General features: G+C 42.9%; 3 protein-coding genes across 3 annotated transcripts; all 3 read right to left on the bottom strand.

Annotated features, from left to right (window-relative positions):
• Positions 1 to 1002: 1002 nt before the first annotated feature.
• Positions 1003 to 4440, bottom strand: LOC141464513 (interleukin-8-like). Its single transcript, XM_074147475.1, has 4 exons — positions 4200 to 4440; positions 3324 to 3455; positions 2467 to 2550; positions 1003 to 1850 (listed from the first exon to the last, which is right to left on the bottom strand). The coding sequence occupies exons 1-4, from the start codon at positions 4262 to 4264 to the stop codon at positions 1820 to 1822; spliced, it is 312 nt and encodes a 103-aa protein (XP_074003576.1). The 5' UTR covers positions 4265 to 4440; the 3' UTR covers positions 1003 to 1819.
• A 5944-nt stretch (positions 4441 to 10384) lies between these two features.
• LOC141464628 (interleukin-8-like) lies at positions 10385 to 13266 on the bottom strand. The gene is made up of 4 exons (XM_074147644.1): positions 13203 to 13266; positions 12205 to 12343; positions 11041 to 11124; positions 10385 to 10460 (listed from the first exon to the last, which is right to left on the bottom strand). Exons 1-4 carry the CDS (start codon positions 13264 to 13266, stop codon positions 10385 to 10387), a joined length of 363 nt encoding a protein of 120 aa, XP_074003745.1.
• Positions 13267 to 16682: 3416 nt separating this feature from the next.
• On the bottom strand, positions 16683 to 18518 carry LOC141464507 (interleukin-8-like). Its single transcript, XM_074147467.1, has 4 exons — positions 18455 to 18518; positions 18142 to 18277; positions 17290 to 17373; positions 16683 to 16713 (listed from the first exon to the last, which is right to left on the bottom strand). The coding sequence occupies exons 1-4, from the start codon at positions 18516 to 18518 to the stop codon at positions 16683 to 16685; spliced, it is 315 nt and encodes a 104-aa protein (XP_074003568.1).
• Positions 18519 to 22009: the final 3491 nt, after the last annotated feature.

Here is a 22009-nt window from a genome sequence, read left to right as displayed (position 1 = left end):
GTGTGTTACACAGACATGTGTGCATGCACACACACATATGTGCACAAAGACACTGACTAAACAGTCTACGTGGTTTCAAAGGGTGTGGTTTTCTCCTATGGCTTCTGCATGTCCTTATGACTGGAGGGCCACAGGACACAGGGTTTAGAGTTCAGATGGCTGAACGCCTCAAACTGATGCCAACATAATATGGGTTGAGGAGAGGATTGACAGCAGTCTTATTGTGAAGGGTCTTCAGGAGGAAGCAAGCCAAAGACAGCTCTTATTTTATGTTCCCAAAGTTACCTGTCAAAAACCCTTCTGCTGTTTTAAGATTATCTAGATCGTAGGTAAAAAAATAAAAGTGTGCATGCCTCAAAGAAACAGGTATGCACTGGTGTAAAGCAATAGGCTTCGAGCCTGTGCCCTCTCTCTCTTATTCTCATTTCCTTTCCTGAAGATGTCCAAACACATCGCTGCCTTTCATTTGGCCGCTGTTGCAGTTTGAGCTGATGATTTCAGAGAACCAAAGAGCGTGGAATTTTTATACTATTGTCTTACGAATGGCACTGGGACTCCTGTGGGAAGATGCATTACACCCGTGAGAGCTGTGCTCTCCAACAGCCCCTGTGGGACAGGGATTAGGGTGGTAACAATATGAAGCATCCCAGATTTCCAACTGTGGGGCTGGTGTGGACACTGGCTGTGTTTAGGCATCAGAGGGTAAGACTCACTTGTCTGCAAGGTACTTAAATCAGCAGCCTTGCCCCACAGCCCACCAGTCCCCATGACTGAGGAGAGCCTGAGGAGAGGAGAGTGAGCATTTTACCCTGCCCTAAGACTTTGTTACTGCATTTGGTGCTGTCAGGTTACCATAGCAGGGTGAGAAAGGGTACCAGGTACTAAAAATTCTCATTTTGGTTCCAGAAATCAGCCTGAGCTGGCAAAAATGAAGCAGACTGTTCCCAAGTAAAGCAAATGAAAACGTAAAATAACAGATAACAAACAGGTTTTTTTTTTTTAAGAAAACATTTAATAATACATTGTTAGGAATATTTACACACTCACAAGCAAATTCTGTATATGTAAGATGAAGTCTTTTCCATTAGCTGATTGAGTAGCTAATTAGACATAGAACCAATTCCTTGTACAGAGCAATGAGATTGTGAATATTTCTTATGAAGTTAGTAGTAGGGATGGAAAATCCAGTAGAAATTAAATAAATTATCATCATTTTATCTCTTACATAGAAACAACTCAATAAATACATTTATAAATATCATGGAAATCACAGTACATAAGTACCAAACCCACTGTCTTACGGATTCTGCAGGTTAGATTTTTAAAGTCAACTGACAATTCCCAGTCTAGCCACAGGCTGACTGCGGTTCAGGAAACTCTTGTTGACACAACATACGAGTGCACTCCAGGGGAGCAGGAGGAATTACCAGTTTGCTGGTCTAATAGCAAAATAGTAAGGCTTAGTGTAAATAATCTGTGCGGTAAGTGCATTGCACTTGACTAGTTGTGTTTGGCTGAAACAGCTGCCAAAGGTTCTTCATTTCCTTTAGCAAGACACTTTTCCTGTTCAGCATTTTCAGTGTCAGTGACCAGCGTGTCCCACGGACAGCACTGGCCACTTTGAAAGACTTTCTTAAATAGATGCACTTAAATAAATAAATAAACAAATAAATTAATTAATTAAATACTCCGTAATTAACATAATAACAGCGATGCAGGAGGTGGAAGATGGTACACTGCCCGTACGATGCTTTTCCCAGATGTTTCTCTCAATGGAGGAGCGGGAGCAGTTCCCAGATTTTTTCTGTGCTGTTGTCTCTTAGAGTGGGGAATCGGAGTTGAGCTGAGCCCTGTGAAGAGGTGAGAAGAGAGGATCATTTAAAGGGAGGTTCAAGAACAGTTATCATTGCTTAGCACTGCACGAACAGTTAAGGATGAGCAGTCTGTTTCCAACTCTCTGTGTTTGAGGCATATCTCTCTATATCTATAGAGGCTTGAGGCCTCTATCTTCAGGCAGAGAGAGAATAAATTCATTGTTTCAAAAGCCATTCCTGAAATCCCAGTGTGTGCATATCTGGTGCCCAGCTAGGAGACTCTTGCGGCATGACTTTCTGCATTAGCTCCCATTAAGAAACTCATTAACATGGAAATATGAATTCTTAACATATGCTACTATAAGTAAGGGGAGGATGAGGGTTTTTTAAGCCTCATTTTTCAAAGGGAGCCAAACGCTTTTGTGTTCCTTTCCCTCCGGATGGAGTTGCCAGTACTCAAAGGTTTAGTAGAGACGTATCGGCTTGAACAGGGACCCTGCAACAGGGTCAGAAAGACTAAGACTAATTCTGTAATTAAACAACAAGTTTCCTTGGAAACTCTTTGGAAAGTGTCACTAAGGAATCCTACAAATTGGCTTTTAGGGGGAGTTTCACCACCGAGGTGCCCAAATTGAGAGGGAACAGGACTTACTTGGCCAAAATTGCCTTCACGATCATCTGTACCCAGGGAGCAGTGGGCTCCAGGCACACCTCTCTGCTGTCCTTCAGAGTAGCTCTGCAAAACAGGGAAGAAAGAAAAGTCAGGAAACTACTGCAGGGATTTGCTTTACTCACAGAACATCATATGCATTTTTAGATTAGTTAGTATAAATTCATCCCAACTGCTCTAGGTTAGACATTTTGTTATACGTCTTCCACAACTGAGGAGGCTGAAACCGTCCTGAAGTTGTGAGTCCGTGTGCTGGCTCTCAAAGCAGTCACACATTCCCCAAAATCTTTCTCAATATGGACGGGAACTTGGTTTGAATTTGTTTACATTAGTAAAGCTTTCTTAGGTAAGGACTGAAACCTCCGCTGGTGAAAAGGTGTTTCATCAGTGTCAGGATTTCAACATTTTAGTCCCTCCTCTGTGCTATTCAACACCAGATTAGTTTCATTGTTTCCCTAAACCTGCTTGTGGGAACTTCATTTTTTTCTCTGCGACTGATGCAGACTGTTTTAGAGGGAGTTTTGCCTGCCTAATAAATGCAGGATTAAAACTACTTTATTACCTCGTGTATTAAGAACTGACCAGCCCTTGAAATTCATGTTCTACCACCTGAAATATTTAACATGTCCCATGACAGACAAAAAATGATCAGTTCAGGAATACGTAAGGTCATAGAGACGATGAAAAACCTGGTGTGTTATTTAAAACCATCTCTCTCAAAAGGATCCCCAGATCCCACTCCCTCACATCACTCCTAACTCTGGGACTCGTCAGGAGGAGTAAAAGCCCCCTCAGTGGATGTTGGTGAGAAAGAGGGAGGCTCGTGCAGAGCTACTTACATGACTTCAACGTTCTTGCAGTGGGGGCCGCTCTGGGTCAGCTTCACGTCCTGGATGGATTTGGGAGGGATGAACCTGGAATGCGTGGCGATGCACTGGCACCGGAGCTCGGTCCCCATCCTGGCCAGGGCCCTGCCTGTGAGCAGAAAAGAAAGATCCTGGTTTGAGAGGTGGTCTTACCATCGCTGTGTCAGGCATAGAGCACGACAGCTATTTTTAACAATATGCACAATTAAAATACTGCATTTGTCCAAGCTGCCTAAATCCTCATGGTATAAAGAACAGTTGCTTATTTGTCTCAGAGGAGCTGATGCACATTTAGAACTAAACAAACACATCTTTTTGAAATAAACCCACATATTTTGTGGGTGCTGGTCCTGATGGCACTGTACAGTCAGTTGCATCATTTCGATATCTGCATTGACAAGCTGGCAGCTACACAGAAGACAGAGCCCTAGATATTTTCATTAATTGGAGACTTGTCCATGCTCCTCTGTTGATATTGTTTGTTCTCCGTTCCCGGCTGTATATTCCTTGCTTGAGGCAGTATGGTCATTAAATAACAAATAAAAGATCAGAAACTGTTCTTTGTGTGGGAAGGGAGAGAAACATCCCAGCACTGCAGAAGATCCTGTCTGTGCTGCACACACTTCGAGTCAAACATGGAAACAGAGCCAATTTCAGCTGCATCCTTAAAATTTTTCCCACAAGATGTCAGTAACTCTTCAGTACAAGGGCTACCTGGCAGATGCTGAAAAATCTCTCCAAAGAAACTACTTTGCTGCAACAAATATAAAGCTGCCTCTCTGCGAGGACAAGCATCTGGGCAGATGCCTGGAGAATATTACAGCCAGGGGGGTCTCGGGAGGGATTTACTTGCCTTGAGACAGCGCCGCGGAGACGAGGAGAAGAGCCAGGGCAGCCACGAGTTTGCCGTGCATGGTCAGAGAGGAGGTTTTGGCTGGGTTTTCAGCTGTGGGTCTGTGGAGCAGTGGCCTCTCTGGTCCCGGAGGGTTGCGGATGCCGTCTCTGGGCCATGCATCCTGCTTATATAGGGGTTTGTGCCCAGCCCCGGTGCTCTGCCGGCAGCGGGGTTGCGTTAGAGGAATTTCCCAGACGGGGCAAAACTGAGTCACATGACTGTTGTGAAACGCCTTCCTCGATGACGAGGAGTTATTCTGCTGTTAATGATATAAGGTATTAATTTATTAAAATACTGATAGAATAGCTGTGCATTCTGGTTTCTTTTGTAGAATTTTGTAAATTTTGTGCTTTTTCTCATGCCTGCCCTTATTTAGTAATAGAACTTTAGGACGGTTTCAGTTATGTTTATGCTACAACTTTTTATTGTTTTCTTCAGAGTAATAACTGTTCTTCATAGGGATACCAGATTCAGACTTGAGATACTTAATTTCTTCTCTCCATTGATGGTAATAGCTTCCACTTATTTGATTTTATGTCTGTCGGGCAGTGCTGAAATCACTGAAAAGCTTTTTCACTGGGGTCAGGATTTTACCTCAGCATTACTTTGACATTAATGATTTTATTTTTGTGTTGTTTTCTTTTTTTCGGTTCACGGGGCATCTTACAAAGTAAATTCCTCTCTAATACTATCTGTTAGTAGAGGAATTGAGGCTGCACTATTCAAAGCTTCCTGTGGGAAGCAGATATTAAATTCTGAATGGCTGTGAAAATCATGCCTGCATTTTTCATGTCACATGTTAACGAATGCTAAACAGAGGAAGCTTTGTGTGCAAACAAAATAGCACGACCTGCTGAATGCAACTGCTTCTGTTTCCTTTGTAAGTCTAGATATTTTTAATACGTCTTTTCTGTAATCTTTTTCACTGGCCGTAACCCTAGCTCTTAGCAAAGGGAAATAACATTAAGTATCGTGGCCCTGCTATAGGCGTTTCTGTTACAGAACCTTGGTGCAGGAATGCTGCGTATTTTTGTGGCTGGTAAAAAGATAACTTTGTGAGGGAGACAGTTTCAAGGGAAGACTTGGGCTCAAATGCTTACGTGAAGATTTGATTTTGTAACCCACGTGGAGTGCCTGTGACCAAGAGAAGCCACTCTGTTTTGGTGCCATGAAACCATTGTCCTTTTTGACCATGATGACTTCTGCTGCTCGTCATCTCCAGCCTCAATGCTTCATGTTTCTGCGGTCTGTGCATTTATAGAGGTGCTTCTTCCCTACTCTGAGGAGTTCATAAAAACTCAATTATCTTAACCTGTAAAGCATTGTAAGTTATTTATATAATTGATTTAATAGTTTGCCCATACTTTATTATGGTTTACTGTGTACCATTTGTCATTAACTTACTTGATGAAAGGAACTTTGTGATGAAAATTCATGTGTTTCCCATCACTGTCAGCTGGCCCAAGAAAAGATGCCACCAGTTTGTCTCTCCTATCTTTTACTGAGCGTTGAGTCAACAAAAGATACTCATTATGACTCCTCATGGTGCTTCTCCTTAGCTGTTTGTCTTAGAGAGCTTTAGTGAAAAACACATTTAGTTCTCTGAAGGCATGAAAAAGGAGAGGATTTTACCAAGTACTGAAGGTTGTGTTTTCCTGTTGTTGTGTATGTTATGTTAAATTGACAGTGGTTTCACTGGTGTCCGACTGTAGATGTTGGAGCTTCAACCAGTTTACTTGGAATGAGGTTTCGCTGATTCTTTTCTTTTGAGTTCTCTCTCTTTCTCTCTGTGCCTTTACATTTCTATGCACACACACAGGGCGATTAAAATGATGCTAGGGATCCCACTCTTCTTAATTACTATTTGCAGCTTTATTATCTAATTTTGGTGTGCGCTGAAATGTCATTAATATCTGAGGTAAAAAAAGGAAATTCCCCCTCAAATCCCCAAGTAAAGCCCCTGCCTGCTTGTCCTCCTTCCCACTAGACTCAGCTATTTCCTGCGTGTGGCAGTAACGGATCTGCAGAAATCCCCAGGTCAAAAGTGAAGCCGAGTGCTTACTCCGCCTGTGTGATTAACCCTGCCCCGGAGCCAAGGGTAAGTATCTGCCTAAAAGAGCAGGATGTTTGCAATGAAATCAAAATCCACTATGTTTTCTGAGAGCTAAAGCATCTCCCTTGCCTCCACTTGTTCTCTGATGTGCCGCAGTTTCATCGGGACTGCGCGAAGGGGGTGTAATATGGATGATAGTGGCGTGAAAATGTCGAGACTTGAGATCCAGCCCAAAGGCCGGGCACTCCTAACCCGTGTTCCTGGGAGTGCCGCGCTTCACCCAAGTTCTCCCTACATCCCTTCCATGCTTTGCCCGGAATCTCGTCCCAGCCCCTGCCAACGGTGACTCCGAGGCCATTATCTGAGTTTGGCAGTGCGTGTTTTCCCGCCAGCCCTCAGGGATGACTTGTGCAAATGGAATTATGCTCCTTTTGAAGGGTAACGTCACCATGCTAGCTGATACCGCCGCAAGCAGAGACCTTTCATGCTGAAGTCAGTTAAAAACACGCTCGTACCGAACAAACCAACAGTTATGCAATACTCTGAGTACTGACAGACTGCTGAAAAGAGAAGTACATCCCTTCCCCGCCGGTGTTTTAAGGCAGGGTATGGAATGTGTTCTCCGTGCTGCAGGATGGAAACTAGCAGGTGGGTTTTTTTTCATGACTCATTGCCCTGTCTAACAAGGGCAGAAAGGGGTCAAAGAAGTCAAAAGGAATCTTGACTGGGATCATTTAGATCAAAGAAGAAGTCAAAAGGGATCTTGACAGGGATCGTTTAGTCTTTGCATGTAGCAAAGGACACCCAAACACAAGGGACACAGTGACGGGGATTCATGTGTACTCTGGGGACCAAGACCATCATGAGGGATGGGGGAGAGCTGGGTTCCGGTCCCTTATTGGTTTCAGTTGCCCCAATTCCAGAGGAAAGCTCCAGCCTCTGGGCTGACAAAGTTACTCTCTCTAAGAAAATTAAGAAACCATCTTGTTTTAGGCAAATTCGAACCTCTCACTTGAGAAGTTGTGCACACAGGACCCCAAAATCCCAGGAGACAAAGCCTTCACTGGAGGGAGGGTTCAGCCTGTGCAAGGTGAGCTCTGTTAGCTCCTGTCTCCTCTCTACCAGCTATTCTTGTTCTGCAGGGAAAAAATCGCACTCCGTCTTCTGAAACCACCTCCTTTTCCCCACAAAGGGCTTAGCATTCCCCTGACCTTCCACTCGACCCAGGGGCTGGGAAATAATCGCTGCGGCTGCTCCCAGACTGGGCAGAGTCCTGTGCAAACACGGGTGGAATTCACAGTGAGGCAGAGCACAGGTAGCAGATGCTTAAAAAGCAGAATGTCTCCTAAACATCTGGGGCTTGACTTGCTCTATGAGGAAGTGGTAGCAAAGGAAGGAGAAAGGCTTGTGTCAGCTTGTGATTTTTTTTCAAACTTGTGTCTAAATATAGATGGTTGTGTGCCCTTAGTCAGATCATGGTAAGGGCTGGACTTTCCTGAATCCCTGTGGAATCACAAAATAGCAGTACAGCTTTGTACTTGACTTGCCTTTTGATTTATGGTTTTATAAATATAACAGGATAAGTAGGTATTTATGTGACTGCATATTTATTTATGATATATGTTTCAGCTCTGCTTGGAAACAGTCAATTCTGTTACGTAGCTTTCAGTTAAAGAGTTGTCATGGGTTAAATGAAATGTTTCTTTGATCCAATTCAATATGAAAAGTCATTGACAATATTAATATAAGGCATCTGGTACTACTGGAAAACATACATTAATATTAATTACAGTATTAACATAAAATATTAGCAAATATTAAGAAACATTCCTACTAAAAATAAATTCCCTGTATTTGGTATGAACAGAGGAGATGCTAAGTCCGAGTAGAGAATTGTTAGGGACCAGCAGCTGGGGTTTTCCCTGCCCTGGGAAGGCTGTGTTTGTTGCTGCAGTTGTATTTCCCTTTGATGAGTTTGGCAGGAAGCATTTTCTGACTGGGGAACTAAGATATGGAAGTAGCGGGAGGAAACACATGGTAAATTTTATGAAGTTGGTGCTGGGAACTTTGGATTAAATTAGAAGCGGTCATTAGACACGTCATGCATTCAATATGTCGCTTGCTGTTGTCTTAACGTCTCCTCAGGCTCCAGCCAGCGCAGCTTGGCCCATGGCAGCCTCCTCCTCCCACCCAGGGCTCCCAGCATCCAGCTCCACGGGGCAGGCATGGCAGTTTTGCTTGCAATTTTTTTCTTGACTGTAGAAAGAAATTAACAATAAATGCAATGGGAATTAACACATTAAACCAATGTTTAGTCTTACAAGCAGTCTCCTGGATCCTTGAGCAGTAACATTTTACTTAATTAATATGTGAGCTGCAACATCCTTTTGCGAAGCAAAACATGAGAGAAAAAAGAAATTGCAAAATATTTCCCATTATATTAAACAATATGTTTTTTTCTTCAGAAATATGAGTTCTAAACTTCTTTTTGTATATATAAAAATATATATGTGTGTGTCTCTCTCTGCCTTCATCTTCTTATCTATAAGTGGAAACTACAGCACAATAAACATCCCTTCAGAAATAACACAGGTAATTTAGTATCTCTAATTTTAGCTGCTTCCTTCTGAAAGTCATTAACTCCTAGTCATTAGGCTGCCCCGAAGCCAGCAGTGACCTAGAACTCTTCATTTGCTTCAGATGATCCCATCTGAGTCAGCATTCCCCATTCCAGTGGGCGGCATGTCTCACAGATCATTTTAGAGATGTGCTGCCAAAAAAATTATTTTCTGGATACTCATAGAAAATGAAGTAATCTTTGGTCTTTGTCGAACACGTTGCTGCAGCTGGTGGAGATCTCTGCCACGTTCTCAAGGATGGTTCTTTCATGGAGAAATGGGTGCGAATTCACTTCCCTCGTGGCCACCCAGAGGTCTCCCACTTTTGAAAGGAAGAGATCTGGTTTGCTTTGTCCCTTTTGGATGGGGCATTTGCTCGTCTCTGTTGAATTACCTTCAGCCTTTCCCAGCTCCACTCTGTCTTCTTGAAGACAGGAGCCGGGGGCTGCCCAGTGCTCTGCACGTGGGTGAATCTCGTGGTTGCGCAGTGGCATAAGGAATTATATTAGTTAGTTCTTATTCATGCCCTTGTAACTTCTAACGATATGGTTGGATGGGTTGGGCTTCTGGGGTTTTTTGGTGTGGTTCTGAAGTTTTTTTCACTGCTGAGCCCTGGTCTGATATTCCTATGGTACAATTTAGTGTAATCCCAAGATGTCTCTCCTGTGTGCCAGCGGTCAGCCTAGAATGCCTCAATTGTGATTTTTTCCTATGTCAAGCACTTTGGGTACTTCCTGCAGTGAATTTCCCTAATCAGCGAGTCTCCTCCTTCTGCTGTTCTTTAAAGTTGAGTCTGATCTTTACTACTCCTCATTTGTTACCATCAGAATGCTTCAGCTCACAGGAAGTGACCTTCCCAGAGCACCTGTGGCCATGCCAGACCACAGAGGACAAGCTGGAGTAAGAATCCGTGGGTGATGTCCCTTTAGCAAAAACAGCCCACCTTTTCATTCTGCCCTTCGTTTCTGTGTATTCACCTGTTACGTGTCCATTTCCAAGGCTTCTTTCTTAGCCTCATTATTTCTAATGTTTGGTGAGGGTTGTGAAAGGATTTCAGAAGAACAATTTGACTGTACCTGTGGGACCTCCTGCATCTATGGGCTTGTTGTCACCTCCAAAGGACTGTAACAAGTGCATGAAAGACTTCCTTCAAAGCTACACGGACTTTTCCTTATTATATCTTTATTCATGTGTTTACTAATTGTACCCCTTCTGTTTCTGCTTTAAGTAAGGCCATTTCAAGGTAACGAATTTCCTTTGTTTATTATTGTCCTTACAGCACTAGAACACATTCATTAAGCTTGAGCTCCTGGATCCATCACAGCCAGAGTTTGAGAGACAGACACAGCACAGGAACTGAGTAGAATCAGCAACCGCCTCAGGGAAAAGAAAATAATCAAATGTAGTAATGTAGCAGAAGGAGGGGGTTGTTCCTTGACATTCTGGTCAGCAGGGGTTTCCTCTCATTTCATATTCTTGAAAAACTCCAATGTCTATTTTTCCTTGACTTTTCTTTGATCGGTGACTCCGTGTTGTGTCTGGCCCTGTAATCAGATGAGATATAAAGGGAATTCAGAAATTTATTAATGAAACAATTACCATTAATACAAGCTACAGGGAGAGCATTAACAACTTAATGAACTATTTTTACTGTATCAACGAATTGACATACGTGCCAAGACAAAAAAATCAAAGCACTGTTCTAACAGAAAGGATTTCCATAAGCCTGTGTCCAAATTGTGGGAAGCAGGGACACGATTGTCCCCATTTACAGCAATGGAAGCTAATAAGCTTAGAAATGCCAGCTGTACCTTGGAATTGTACCCAAAAGAGGAGATGAGTCTTTTAGAGCTTGATTTTTGGAAGTGTCAAACGCCCCCAGATCGTGCAGTCTCTCAGCAGACGTTTAGATGCGTCTTACCTGTGGGTGGTTTAACACGCGGGGAAGGTATCAACGCTGGGAAACTATTTTAATCCTCAGGCAATCAAACATACAGATTTAGAGAGAACTGCTGGAAAGAGTTCCTGATGCCAGAAAAGGGTGATTTTCATGTCAGGAAAGCAAAATATGCCTTTTAAAAATAGCTTTCAGCTGAAGCTGTTCTAGTAAAGAAGAGAACTTACCTGGCCAAAATAGCCTTTACCGTGAGGCGGACCCAGGGCGCAGAGGGTTCCAAACACACTTGGCTGCCATCCTTCAGCGCAGCTCTGCCGAGGGAGACACGGCCAAGTTAAGGGTAGATGGATCCCCCCCCTTCCCTAACGATCTGACATTTATCTTCGCTATTTGCTAATTAAGTAACTGGAGGACGTGGTACGTGCTTTTGCTTATTAAACTTGTTTGAGATTTTGCAGCTAGAATTTCTGAGAGAACTAGGGCAAAATGATTTTCCTATCCTTTTCTATAGTAGGACATTTAAGTTTGGGGGGTTTTTTGTAATGAATGGTGTCAATATAGATGCTTATGTTGCAATCTTTTTAATGAGCCTGATTAATATTTTGTTTGGTTTCTGTTCTCTATCTGGTCATAGTTTAGCAGATCTTCCAGGAACTTCATTATCTTGGAAACTTTTTTTTTTTTTTAACTCAAACCTGGCTGAAATTGCCGATTGCTAGTGAGGTGGAGCTGGTTGACACGCGACGCTGCACAGAGGGCATGGCAATACAGGTATTATTTGCTTATGAAACCATAGTGAAAGTACATAAACCCTGGGAGCTGCCTTCTGTTTACATGAATGCATTGATCCCATTCTTGTGACTAGTTCCTGATGGGATTTAAACTGAAGATTACTGTGTCTTTTTCTTTGTACTCACATGGATTTTACAATGTAAGTGCCACACTCCTCGCGTGGGGAAATGCTCCATACACAATTGTGACACGGGGAATAACTCACGGCATTTCAGACTTTGCCGCGTGCAGACCAACTTAGTGGAAACTGAATTCATTTCAGCGGGATCAAGTCTGTATCTTTGATTGACTCTTCATTGCCTAAAGTATTAATCGTGCCCTCACTGTGTTATGGGGATCTAATTCTGTCCTCTGATGCTGGTGGTAATTAAGATATTAGCATAGAGAGACTTTTAAAATACTGTCTGGAAGTGGCTTGTAACACTGGCGGGAAATTAGCTCATTCCCTTGGACAGAAGGCCTAACACCTTATGCTTAGTGTCCAGGAGGCTTTGTGAGGGATCTGCAATTCCACCCAAAGTAAATAAGTAACTGGGGTGTGAAATGCCAACTCACTTCCTCCCATTGAAAACAAGCTGCTATTTTGCAAAAGTGCTCACATGATTTCCACATTTTTGCAGTGAGGTCCTCTTCGGTTCAGTCTCACATTCTGGATAGCCTTGGGAGGGATGAACTTGGACTGGGTGCTTCTGCACAGGCACTGGAAGCCTTTGTCCTCCGTCCTCACCAGGGCCCTGCCTGTGGAACAAAAACACGTTACGTCTGGGTAAATGAACAATCTTATTATTTGCTCCTATGCAGCAAAGAGCATTCCCTTCTGTCAGCCTTATTCTTGTTACTCAGACACTCTAATTTGCTGAGGACTTTGAGATAAAATTAACTTCATCTGCACAAGAGCAGCAGGTACATTTTCAGCGCTCTTGGTATACAGGTGCATTTAAACTTGTATTTCTAAGGCAAAATAATTAGACGTTTTCATTTGTGCCTGTCCAGATTCTACACATAGATTGCATCACTTCAACAAAGTGGGTTAACGTCATTATCTATGTCCACATATTGTTTACTAGTTTCTGCCATGATCATCTGCTCAGATTCTTTATTTTCCTCTGCAAATTGTGTAACTCTTGCTTTGAGGAAGCAGTATCATCATCCTGCCTACCAAGAATTAAAGTACAAATAGGAGAAAGTTGGCATTTGGAAAAGAAGATACGTATGCACATATTTAGAAAAAAGGTCCTGTCTTAACTGAAACATTTCTTAAAGTCTAGGGTAAGGCATATATTATGGCGTAGGAATAAACCGATTTCCTGACAGAAGTGTGTTTTGCCCCCAGAACCAGCCACAACATCCTAACAGATGCAAATACAAATGGTGCTTTTTATTTCTGAATAATTTTGAGTTTTTCTGAGTTTTCTGAATATTTCTGAGTTCATTGAAGATGCACATCTCTTGCAAAAAGTCATCATTAACACAGAATAATCCCACTTACATTTTCATATTTATTATATATTCATAATGTATATTTATAAAGTAGTATATAAATATATATATTATGTTTTGTATTGATTATGTGAGTTTTAAGAAATCATTTTCTTACCTTCTGACCCCGCCATTAAGATCAGACAGAGAACCAAAGCAACAGCAGGAGGTTTGCCATCCATTGCTGCGGAGAAGTTTTCTTCCTGGCAGAGGTCCTGCTCCGGTTCTCTTTCCCATCAGGTTTTATACTGAAAAGGTGCCAAGCAAGTGCTCTCCAGCACAGCGTGGGTGTTCTGTACACACGGGTTTCCTAATATGTGAGTGTGTTGCATAAGGAGTCCAAATCTCCGCACAGGCCGTTAAGTAGCACTTCAGAATTCCCTAAATTACTTCTTAATTATTTCTTTAAACTGTGATTATTATCCGTCACTTTCTGTTTGCACTTGTTCATGGGATGCCAGTTTTAAGCAGCAATGCTGAGCTCGCACTGGGAAACCAATACAGCATTGCCAGGCATCCCCCAACCCGAAATAAAGAGACTTTCCCTCCATCTCTGAATGTAGACTTTCTGTTCAGCTCTTTGCATTGAGTCTAAATGCCTTGGGCAAAAAACTTTTAGCTAACATAATTAGGGGAACTTTTCATCCCAATCTCTTGGACAATATTTTGGTGTGACTCCAATGAAGTTATTTAGCCAGTGTCTTATGAAGGCAAGAGATAAGTAGTTGCTGTTGTTCTCTGACAGGAATTTGTCTTTATCAGTGTGACTAAAGGGATTTAGGTGCTTAATTCTGTACTGAAAAGCTTCTTTAGTCACTGAACAGGAAATGGTGAGCTTAAAATGACCAAGGCATTGTCACCTAAGTCACTTAAGCTCTTCGGAAAATGTCATTTGTTCAGAATATGAAAAGAGAAAGTATCTGACAATAAGAGCCATAGTAACACCTGATCAAAATAAGCACTTAGGAGGTTGCTTTTTTTCTTTCTAACCTCATGCATCTAGAATAATTATAGGTTTTTAAAACACCTCGTACATGAAATCTCTCAAATATTCCTCAGGAATCCCTTTCTAGTGTGTATGGTTGGGATGTTGGATATTCTTATTTTTGTGAGGGGAAAAAAAGGTGGTCTCAAGGAGAGAAACTGGACCAAATTGTGATCTGATAAAACATGTTGTCCAAGTGAATTTTGGTACTTTACTAAAATTAAGAAAACAACTGGGTTTTGAAAAGAAGGAGCCTGCCAACTGAGAGCCTTGGCATTGTATGCAGGGGAGATGGCAGTTTATCCTGGACATAGATAGTCTCTGGCCTTGCTCACTGGGGAGCAGGACAGCACTTTGGAAATGTTAAATAAGATTGTTACCTAGTTCATAACTAGTGTCTCAGCGTAAAAGTATTTTGCCAGGAGAATTAGTAATTTCACGGAGGCCAACAGGGAAGAGCAGCCCACGTTTGACAAAGGTAGTCATCAAGAAGAACTGCAGTGCTTCTCTTAGCGGCCTCTGCCAGCTCTGAAACACATTTTTGGAAGCGTGAGGGTTGTTGTATTCGTAAGAAAGGTGTCTTGTGAGTGCACACAGAAAAGAAATGCAGTATTTTACCATTTCTAGCCAGCCTGTGATTCCTGTCTCACCGATGAGCAATACCACATGGAGAAAGGAGGGAAATGGCTCAGCTGCTGTGTGGATGCACAGCCTGGGGTCCCAGGAGCACAGCCATCGCTGATGTTTTGGACAGAAGAATTTATAAGAAGAGCCCTTCCTCGGCCAGGATTGAGCTCCCAGAAATTTGCCTGGGATTTTGCTGGTGACAAAGGTTACAGACTACTGTAAGTGCCTGTGTAGCACTAAACCCGGTGCCGGTCCTTTAGGATACGCACATACCTTTATGGGCGTGCGTATAAAGGGGTTCTTCCCCACCTCTCCCCGTTCTTGGCTGATATTTCCAACATGCTCAGCTCCAAATGCAATTTCTGAAAGAAGCCAGCCTGTAAACATCACCCAGAAAACCGGAAAGCTTAATGTTATAAGGCAAGTCTGAACAAAACCTGTCCCTGGAGACACTTTGTCTCCTTTCCCTTCCAGGGATGGGGTCTGGCAGGGTGGGACAGGGACAGAGACAGGGAGAGGGAGCAAAGTGGCCAGAGTAGTTGTCATCTTGCACAAGAGCTTCCTCAAACAGCACCAGAAACTCCCTTTTTATCTTGCACCGTGAGCAAACATGAGCTGTTTGTGCAGCTCCTGGTTGGAAAAGGCCAAAGAAAAACAAATATCGGAACATTGGCTCAACTTTCCCATTTTCTGGAGTGTTTGCTGCTCGTATTCCAGCCATCTCTCTGCCCATAGCTGTGTCTCAGGCAGATGCATGACCCTACAATCGGAGCTCTATTTCTTAGGATTGCTCCTGATGTAGCCTTCCCTCCTCACTGGAATTCAGGAGGATGCTCAGTGACTTCCTTAATGTTTATCAGGTTTCCCCGCTGATTGAAGACAAGGAGAAACTTTGTTCAGTGCCAGGTGCTCAGCTGACGTGCTGTCTGAGCACCACCGCTGCTATGACCCTGGAATTTCTCTGACTAACCATTATTTGTTCATTACTTTCTGTCTGTGACCTCTGAAAACGCTGAGTCTGGAAAGAAAATAGGAAGAAAGTAGATCATTTTTATAATTCCTCCTATAGGAAACCATCTGCTCTCCCAAGAGGCAAGAATTTGCTGTTGTAATTAGCCGCCTCTCACAACCCAGCCGCCGCTTGCCCTCCTGAGAACCCAGTACGTGATACAAACTGAGAGAAAATGAATGCATCCTCTTTTTCAGTTCTGTATTTCAATAGGGAAATTAATAACACACAATATTGAAGTGAAAACATTTCAACAAGCATTTATTAGGCACATATAAATAAATATTTTCCACGAATAAATAAATAAATATTCAAGACCATCTGCTTTCTTATACAAAAGTAAATAGCTATGCAAAAGTAAATAAATATAAATAATTATATAAATAAATAAAGTGCTTTTTTCTAACTGAGAGATGGCATTAAAATGTATGTTTATAGCTTCTCAACACTAATTCACAAGAAATGGTGTCTTGAAAACAAGTGCACAAAGAATGATGTCGCAGAACAGAATTTTGGCTTCCTAATTTTGGGAGTTCCTCTCTTCCAGGCAGTCGCCCACTCTGGGTGCAGTGACCCGGGTACAGCAGATGCTGCCCCGTCCGGGTGTTCCTGGAGAGAACACCCACTTTTCCTAAACTGTTAGCCAGAAGGGAAGGTGTCATTTAGTGAAAGCTGTGCTGGGAGAGCACCGCGCTCCTCCGGCAAAAACCCCTCCAGAATCGTCTCCATCTCATTCCACAAGCCCTTTTTTTCTGCCTGCTTGTTCTTGTGTTAGACATTTCTCTCCTATATAAAGGGACCTCTTTAAAGGACTTAAAGTGCTGTTGTCCGGTAGCTACAGAGACGGGGAGTCCGTACTCTCTAGATGCTGTCAGAAGGCGAGTGCAGGAGGCAGGAGGAGCTGAGCTGCCAGAAGCTGGGTGAGCATCTCTACCATTTTTTGCCTTCCTGGAAGAGTTTGGGTATTTTTCTTCATCTTAGGACACTGTCGCAGGTTTGGCATTTGCCCTAGAAAGAAACAAAATGGAAAAGAGACAATTAGAGAATGGAATGGGTGTCACTGGCTGGAATCAGATGGAACCCACCACTAAGGGTTTGTTCCTCTGTGTCCAAGCCCCTTAAAAGCTGTTCCTGAACCTGAAGGACACCGGCACATTGTCACCTTTTCACAAGGACGCGGTAACTGTGGGCTTCCACAGTTTGATGCCTGATTTCCACCCCCCTCCTCTAAACACCATTGCTTTCAAAAAACTGATTGTTGCTTTCTACCATTGTGAGCGAGAGGAAACCAGTGGGTGAATGCCTGGCTTTCCTGAGCGCTCGAGCTGCCGGCTTTCAATAGGCTTGTGCCTTACGAGAGGTGGGGCTGACTTCACCTGGGGTGTGGGGCACAGCAAGGGATTGAACCTAACGCTGTAATTAAGGCTCAAAGCAATCAGTGTTTGTCCCAGTTAGTGAACACAAACGGTAGCAACCGCCTGAGGAAACAGAATTTTTGAACACTCTGCACAGTACGTGTTTGCTGGCTCATTTAAAATCCCATTTTTAATAATAAGCCGTGCTCATTGAGAAGAGAGGACTCACTTGTCTAGGATTGCCTTGATGATGAGCTTCACCCAGGGAGCAGTGGGCTCCAGGCACACCTCTCTGCCGTCCCGCAGCGTGGCTCTGCAACGCAGAAAAAAGGAAGGAAAAAGGTCCACTTAGTGAATTTTGAGGCAATTCCCCTTTTCTCTCATCACATCATTCCAGGCACACACTTACGTGTTCTCCTTTACTTTAAGCTGCATCAGCTGAGGCTGTAGCCTAACATAAAGTTGCTTTGTTTTAAATGGTTTCATATCTTTTCATATCTGTTTGTTTGAATGCAATAAATCATTTGCAGGACTCTCTTTTTCTTTTTCCCCCAGCTTGCTTTGTATTTGTGATGGTGCTTAACTGGGATAAATCTTTCCATCTTGATTCAGACACTGTACTGCCCAGTCCAGAGGAATTTTGTTCCAGTAAGAGTTCTGGAACTGTGACCAGGTTATATGGGGTTTATGCAAATGGTAGTTTTTTCATTGACTTAAGTAGAAGCGTGATCATGTTTTTGACCTAGCCGTTAAAGTTCCTGTTTTGATCACTTGCTCAGCGTGGCTCTGCTTGTATGCTGGTGGAATTCAGACTCCTAGAAAGTTACTTGCTGTCTGATGACTGCGGGTTTAGGTTGAAATACTGCATGGGGTGTTTAAAAAGTAGAGATCGGCAAAACCAACAGGCAGCTTCTAACACGTAGCGCGTTGTTTGTCAGGGCAGCGAGTGCTGCTGTTCTGCATTTTGAGCAGCCGCGCCTGCTGCCCTCTCACATCCTTCGGAGAACACTGACATCAGCCCTCATGTAAAATCTGTTTCCTTCTCGTTGTGTAACAGGGAGGATTTTGCAAAAGCACTTACATGACTTCAACGTTCTTGCAGTGAGGTCCGCTGGGGGTGAGGTTGACGTTTTGGATGAACTTGGGATGGATGAACCTGGAGTGGGTGCCCACGCACTGGCACCGCAGTTCCACGGCCGAGCGAGGCACGGCCTCACCTGGGAAACGAGAAATAAATAAAAAAAGGTGGGATGTTTCACTCTTTCCACAGGAAGAACAACATGTTCTTTTGACTTACGGTGTTCAAAGAGTTATTTGTGAGACAGCATGGTATCTCCCCCATCAGCATTTACACTCGCAATTAGTTAGGAGGACTTTAGAAAGGATCTCTTTACCTTTTGTTCCTGCGGCCGAGATCAGGAGAAGAGCCAGGAGAGCAGCCACAGCCTTGCCTGTCATGATGCAAGAGTGTTTTTCTTCCTTGTGTCGCTGGGTCTCGTGGTGAGGTGAGCTCCCAGGGGTGGCCGGTGCCTGTGCTCCAGGAGCTGCCGTGTTTATATACGGTCCCAGGCTCCCCCCACGCCAGCACCACGCGTGGGTCACACCAGGGGAAACTCCGAGCCTGTGAGAGGCCCCTGTGGAGTGAGTCACAGATGAGCGGGTAAGCCCCTTTCCCTGGATGGCCACGAAATTGCTTTTCATTAGCAGGAAACACTGCATTAATTAAAGAAATATAAAAACAGAATATGTGCAAAATTGCCCCCTACTTATTTTTGTGGGATCTATAGGGTTTTTGTAATACTCTATTTCTGGTGATCATTTTCTTCTGAACCTTCGTACTTTTACTGTTATTACTATTTTACTCTGTAAATTTCCACTTCTGGTGGAAGAAATTTGATCTGAGATTTTCCATCTTCATGTCTTTGGGCTTTGATTTTTTTTCATCTTAAGACATGAGAGAAGTAGGAGCTAATACTTTCTGGAAATGATAGGTACTAGAACTGGATGTCAATTAGCTCCCTTTGTCCTTATATGCAGCAATGACACTTAAAAAAATCTTTCTTTATATGTGGAGATAAGTTCTGCAGAAATACTTACAGCACTTTTTGATACATTAAAACCTAGTGCCACTGAAACAGCAAACAGAACCCAGACTGACTTTGTCGTGCTATTGAGAACATATAGAATATATTATTAGGATATGAGGAATTGCTTTGCTTAATCAGGTGGATTGTTTTTGAGGATGAACGCTTCTGAAACCAGACTTCTTAACTGTTTGCTGCTTTGAATCTGGGTAGAGGAAAATTCTAAATGCGGCTGCAGGATTCTGCTTCCGAAATAAATTTAGGCACTTAACGCTAATTTAAATTTGACCCCATGAAGAGAAAATTTCTTCTGATTATGGTAGAATTAAAGGACAAGTGAAGATGGGATCATGAAGGAGGATTATTCAGATAAAATCTGAATAACCATTTTTACAACCATTTTTATTAACAATAGAAAATAATACTAAAACACAAGTGGAGTTTTTGGGGGGTTAAACGTTAGGGAAACCCATTACTGTTCTTCTGCCAGGCAATGGGGACAGTCACAGGAACAAAGCATAGGACCAGTATGAATGAATACGGGTTTATTGTTCTCTGACCCTCCTGAAGGACACAGATCTATGTGTGCCAGGCTGAAACTCACTTAATATTCCCATACCTATCAGTGTCTGGAGTTCTACACAATTCAGTTTATAGATAGTCTTAGAGGATGTGTTCTGAACAGTAGCCTAATAAGAAGTGTAGGTATGGAATTAAGCACCTGTTTTTCCAGCACATTTTCAGCTTGCCAGATGAGCTAAGGGGAGCTCTAAGCACTTCATTACAGCCCATCTGTGCCAAACCTGAGCTCTGCCTGGCCAGTGTCCTCTCTTCAACCACGGCGTCAGCACGGGGCTGGGGTCGCATAAGGAAACATCAAGTGTGTTTGAGATTTATCCCGAATGGTCTCCCGCTCCGAGCCTGGCTCCATTTGATACCTCCTGATGCTTTTATGGGAAAACAAGGGTTAGATACTGATCCTTGTCCCTGATTTCTACCTCCTTCATAATTCTGTAGACCTGTATCACATCTCCAGGTGATCTCTTTTTACAAAGTGGTGTCCTGGTGCCGGTAGCAGTGCAGACTGGGTTGTTCATTCCTATCTCTGGGCTTTTTAGTTTCCCCAACACACTATTTCCACGCACAGCAAACTGCTCACAGTAATGAAAAGTAGAGCATCAATGGAAATGCCTTCGGGCCTGCATACAAGGAGAAAATGGAAGCATAAATCGCACTATCTGAGGAGTATAGACCTCTTTTCTAAATAAACCCAGGAAACTGTTATTTGTCTTTAATTTCATTAATGATTTTCATTCATGCAAAGATGAACTCATTGCTGCTGTACTGTATATGCAATGGAGGCGTTATTCTTTGTCGTCCTTACAGAGAACCTCCTGCCTGTTGTGTTTTAAGGAAGCGTTATTTCTGCTTTCCGGATCCAGACAGATAAGATGTTTGTGGCTCTTGTACATTACCATTCAAGTACAAAGAAAGGGCTTCAGTGTCTTACAGCTATCATATATGACATCATGATTACAGTATAACAAATCTTGATATGGAGGAATGGGAACAACCGAGCAGGGCTCTGGAGCCCGTGCTTTGACTTGTTATTTAAGAGGTAGTGAGGGGAAGACTTGACCTGCAAAAAACCCACAGTCAACAAAGACAAAATTCCTCTTGTGGTTACAGAGAGAAGTCAAAAGATGAGCCATAAATGAAAAGATCACATGTTTTATTGTAAACTCTTGTGATTTGGGTGAAATTGAGGAGCTGCTGTTTCAATTTATGTGCGAGGACCTAGTTTTGGAGACGTGAGGCAGGTGAATGAAAAGCTGCTGAATTTCTAATGCATACAGTCTCTGAAGAGAATAATTCCTAAGCCTTAAATATGAGTATCATAAACAGTATCTGGTAGCCTCCAGCTGAATAAATACTGGGTTTGTCACAGGGTCATAAATACAGTTATTGAGAAGCTTCCATTTTTTTCCATAGGAGTGCCTTAATACCTACCAAGTGATAAGATTTCTGAGAAATGATGGGCTTATCAGCAGTATGTGACTGTCCTGCGTCCAGCCTTTGACATCGATGTGTGGGACAGAAGTCCCTGTCCCAATCACACGGCAAGCTGGTACGTGTTAGATTAGTTCAAATCAATCCGTAGGTGCTACCACGGCCATAAAATTTGCTAATTCCACTAATCAAGGCATCCACATTTGTAACGCTATGGCATAGCAAAGGGCAAGGGAGAGCTTGAGGTATCTGAGTGGAAAAATTGGAGTTTCTGGGATCATTTTCTGTGTGCTTCTCCCCAACTTTCCCTGACTCCTGAGTGACCCTGAACTTTACATTTCCTTATGCTCCCATAAGTGCTGGGGGATTTCTTTCCCCTAGGGAACCCCTGGCTCTGTCCTCACCTCCCTCGGTGAGTGCTCACCAGTATCTTTAGAAATCATGCCTCATGCCTGGAATTTTAGATCCAAACATGTAAAAGATCATTTAGAAATAGCTGGGCAGCTGACTCAGTGACTGTGACAGCTGCTGCTGGGATTTTTTTAAAGAATATTAGGTTCAGCAGGAAAGGGTAGTCCTGCTTGAGATTTAGATTTCCTTCAGGCAAATTCTTCATCTTATTTTCTTATACTTCTATGACCCTGGATGCAAAATCTATGCATGCTTTTGATCTGCAAAGGGAAAATGTCTCAACTTCTTCGTCTGGCAGTCTGGGTCTCTAGTGTCATCTGTATTTTGGTGGCGAGACAGTCTCTGCTGTGAACCTTACCTGGGGCAGCTGGACTGACCTGAGAGGGCCAAACAGAGAACTTGCTCACAGTTACAAATACCATAACTATATGTCTTTTCTCCCTA

The sequence above is a fragment of the Numenius arquata genome, chromosome 5 (assembly GCF_964106895.1).
Source record: "Numenius arquata chromosome 5, bNumArq3.hap1.1, whole genome shotgun sequence".
Classification (NCBI taxonomy): domain Eukaryota; kingdom Metazoa; phylum Chordata; class Aves; order Charadriiformes; family Scolopacidae; genus Numenius; species Numenius arquata.
This window is presented reverse-complemented; position numbering and strand designations above follow the sequence as displayed.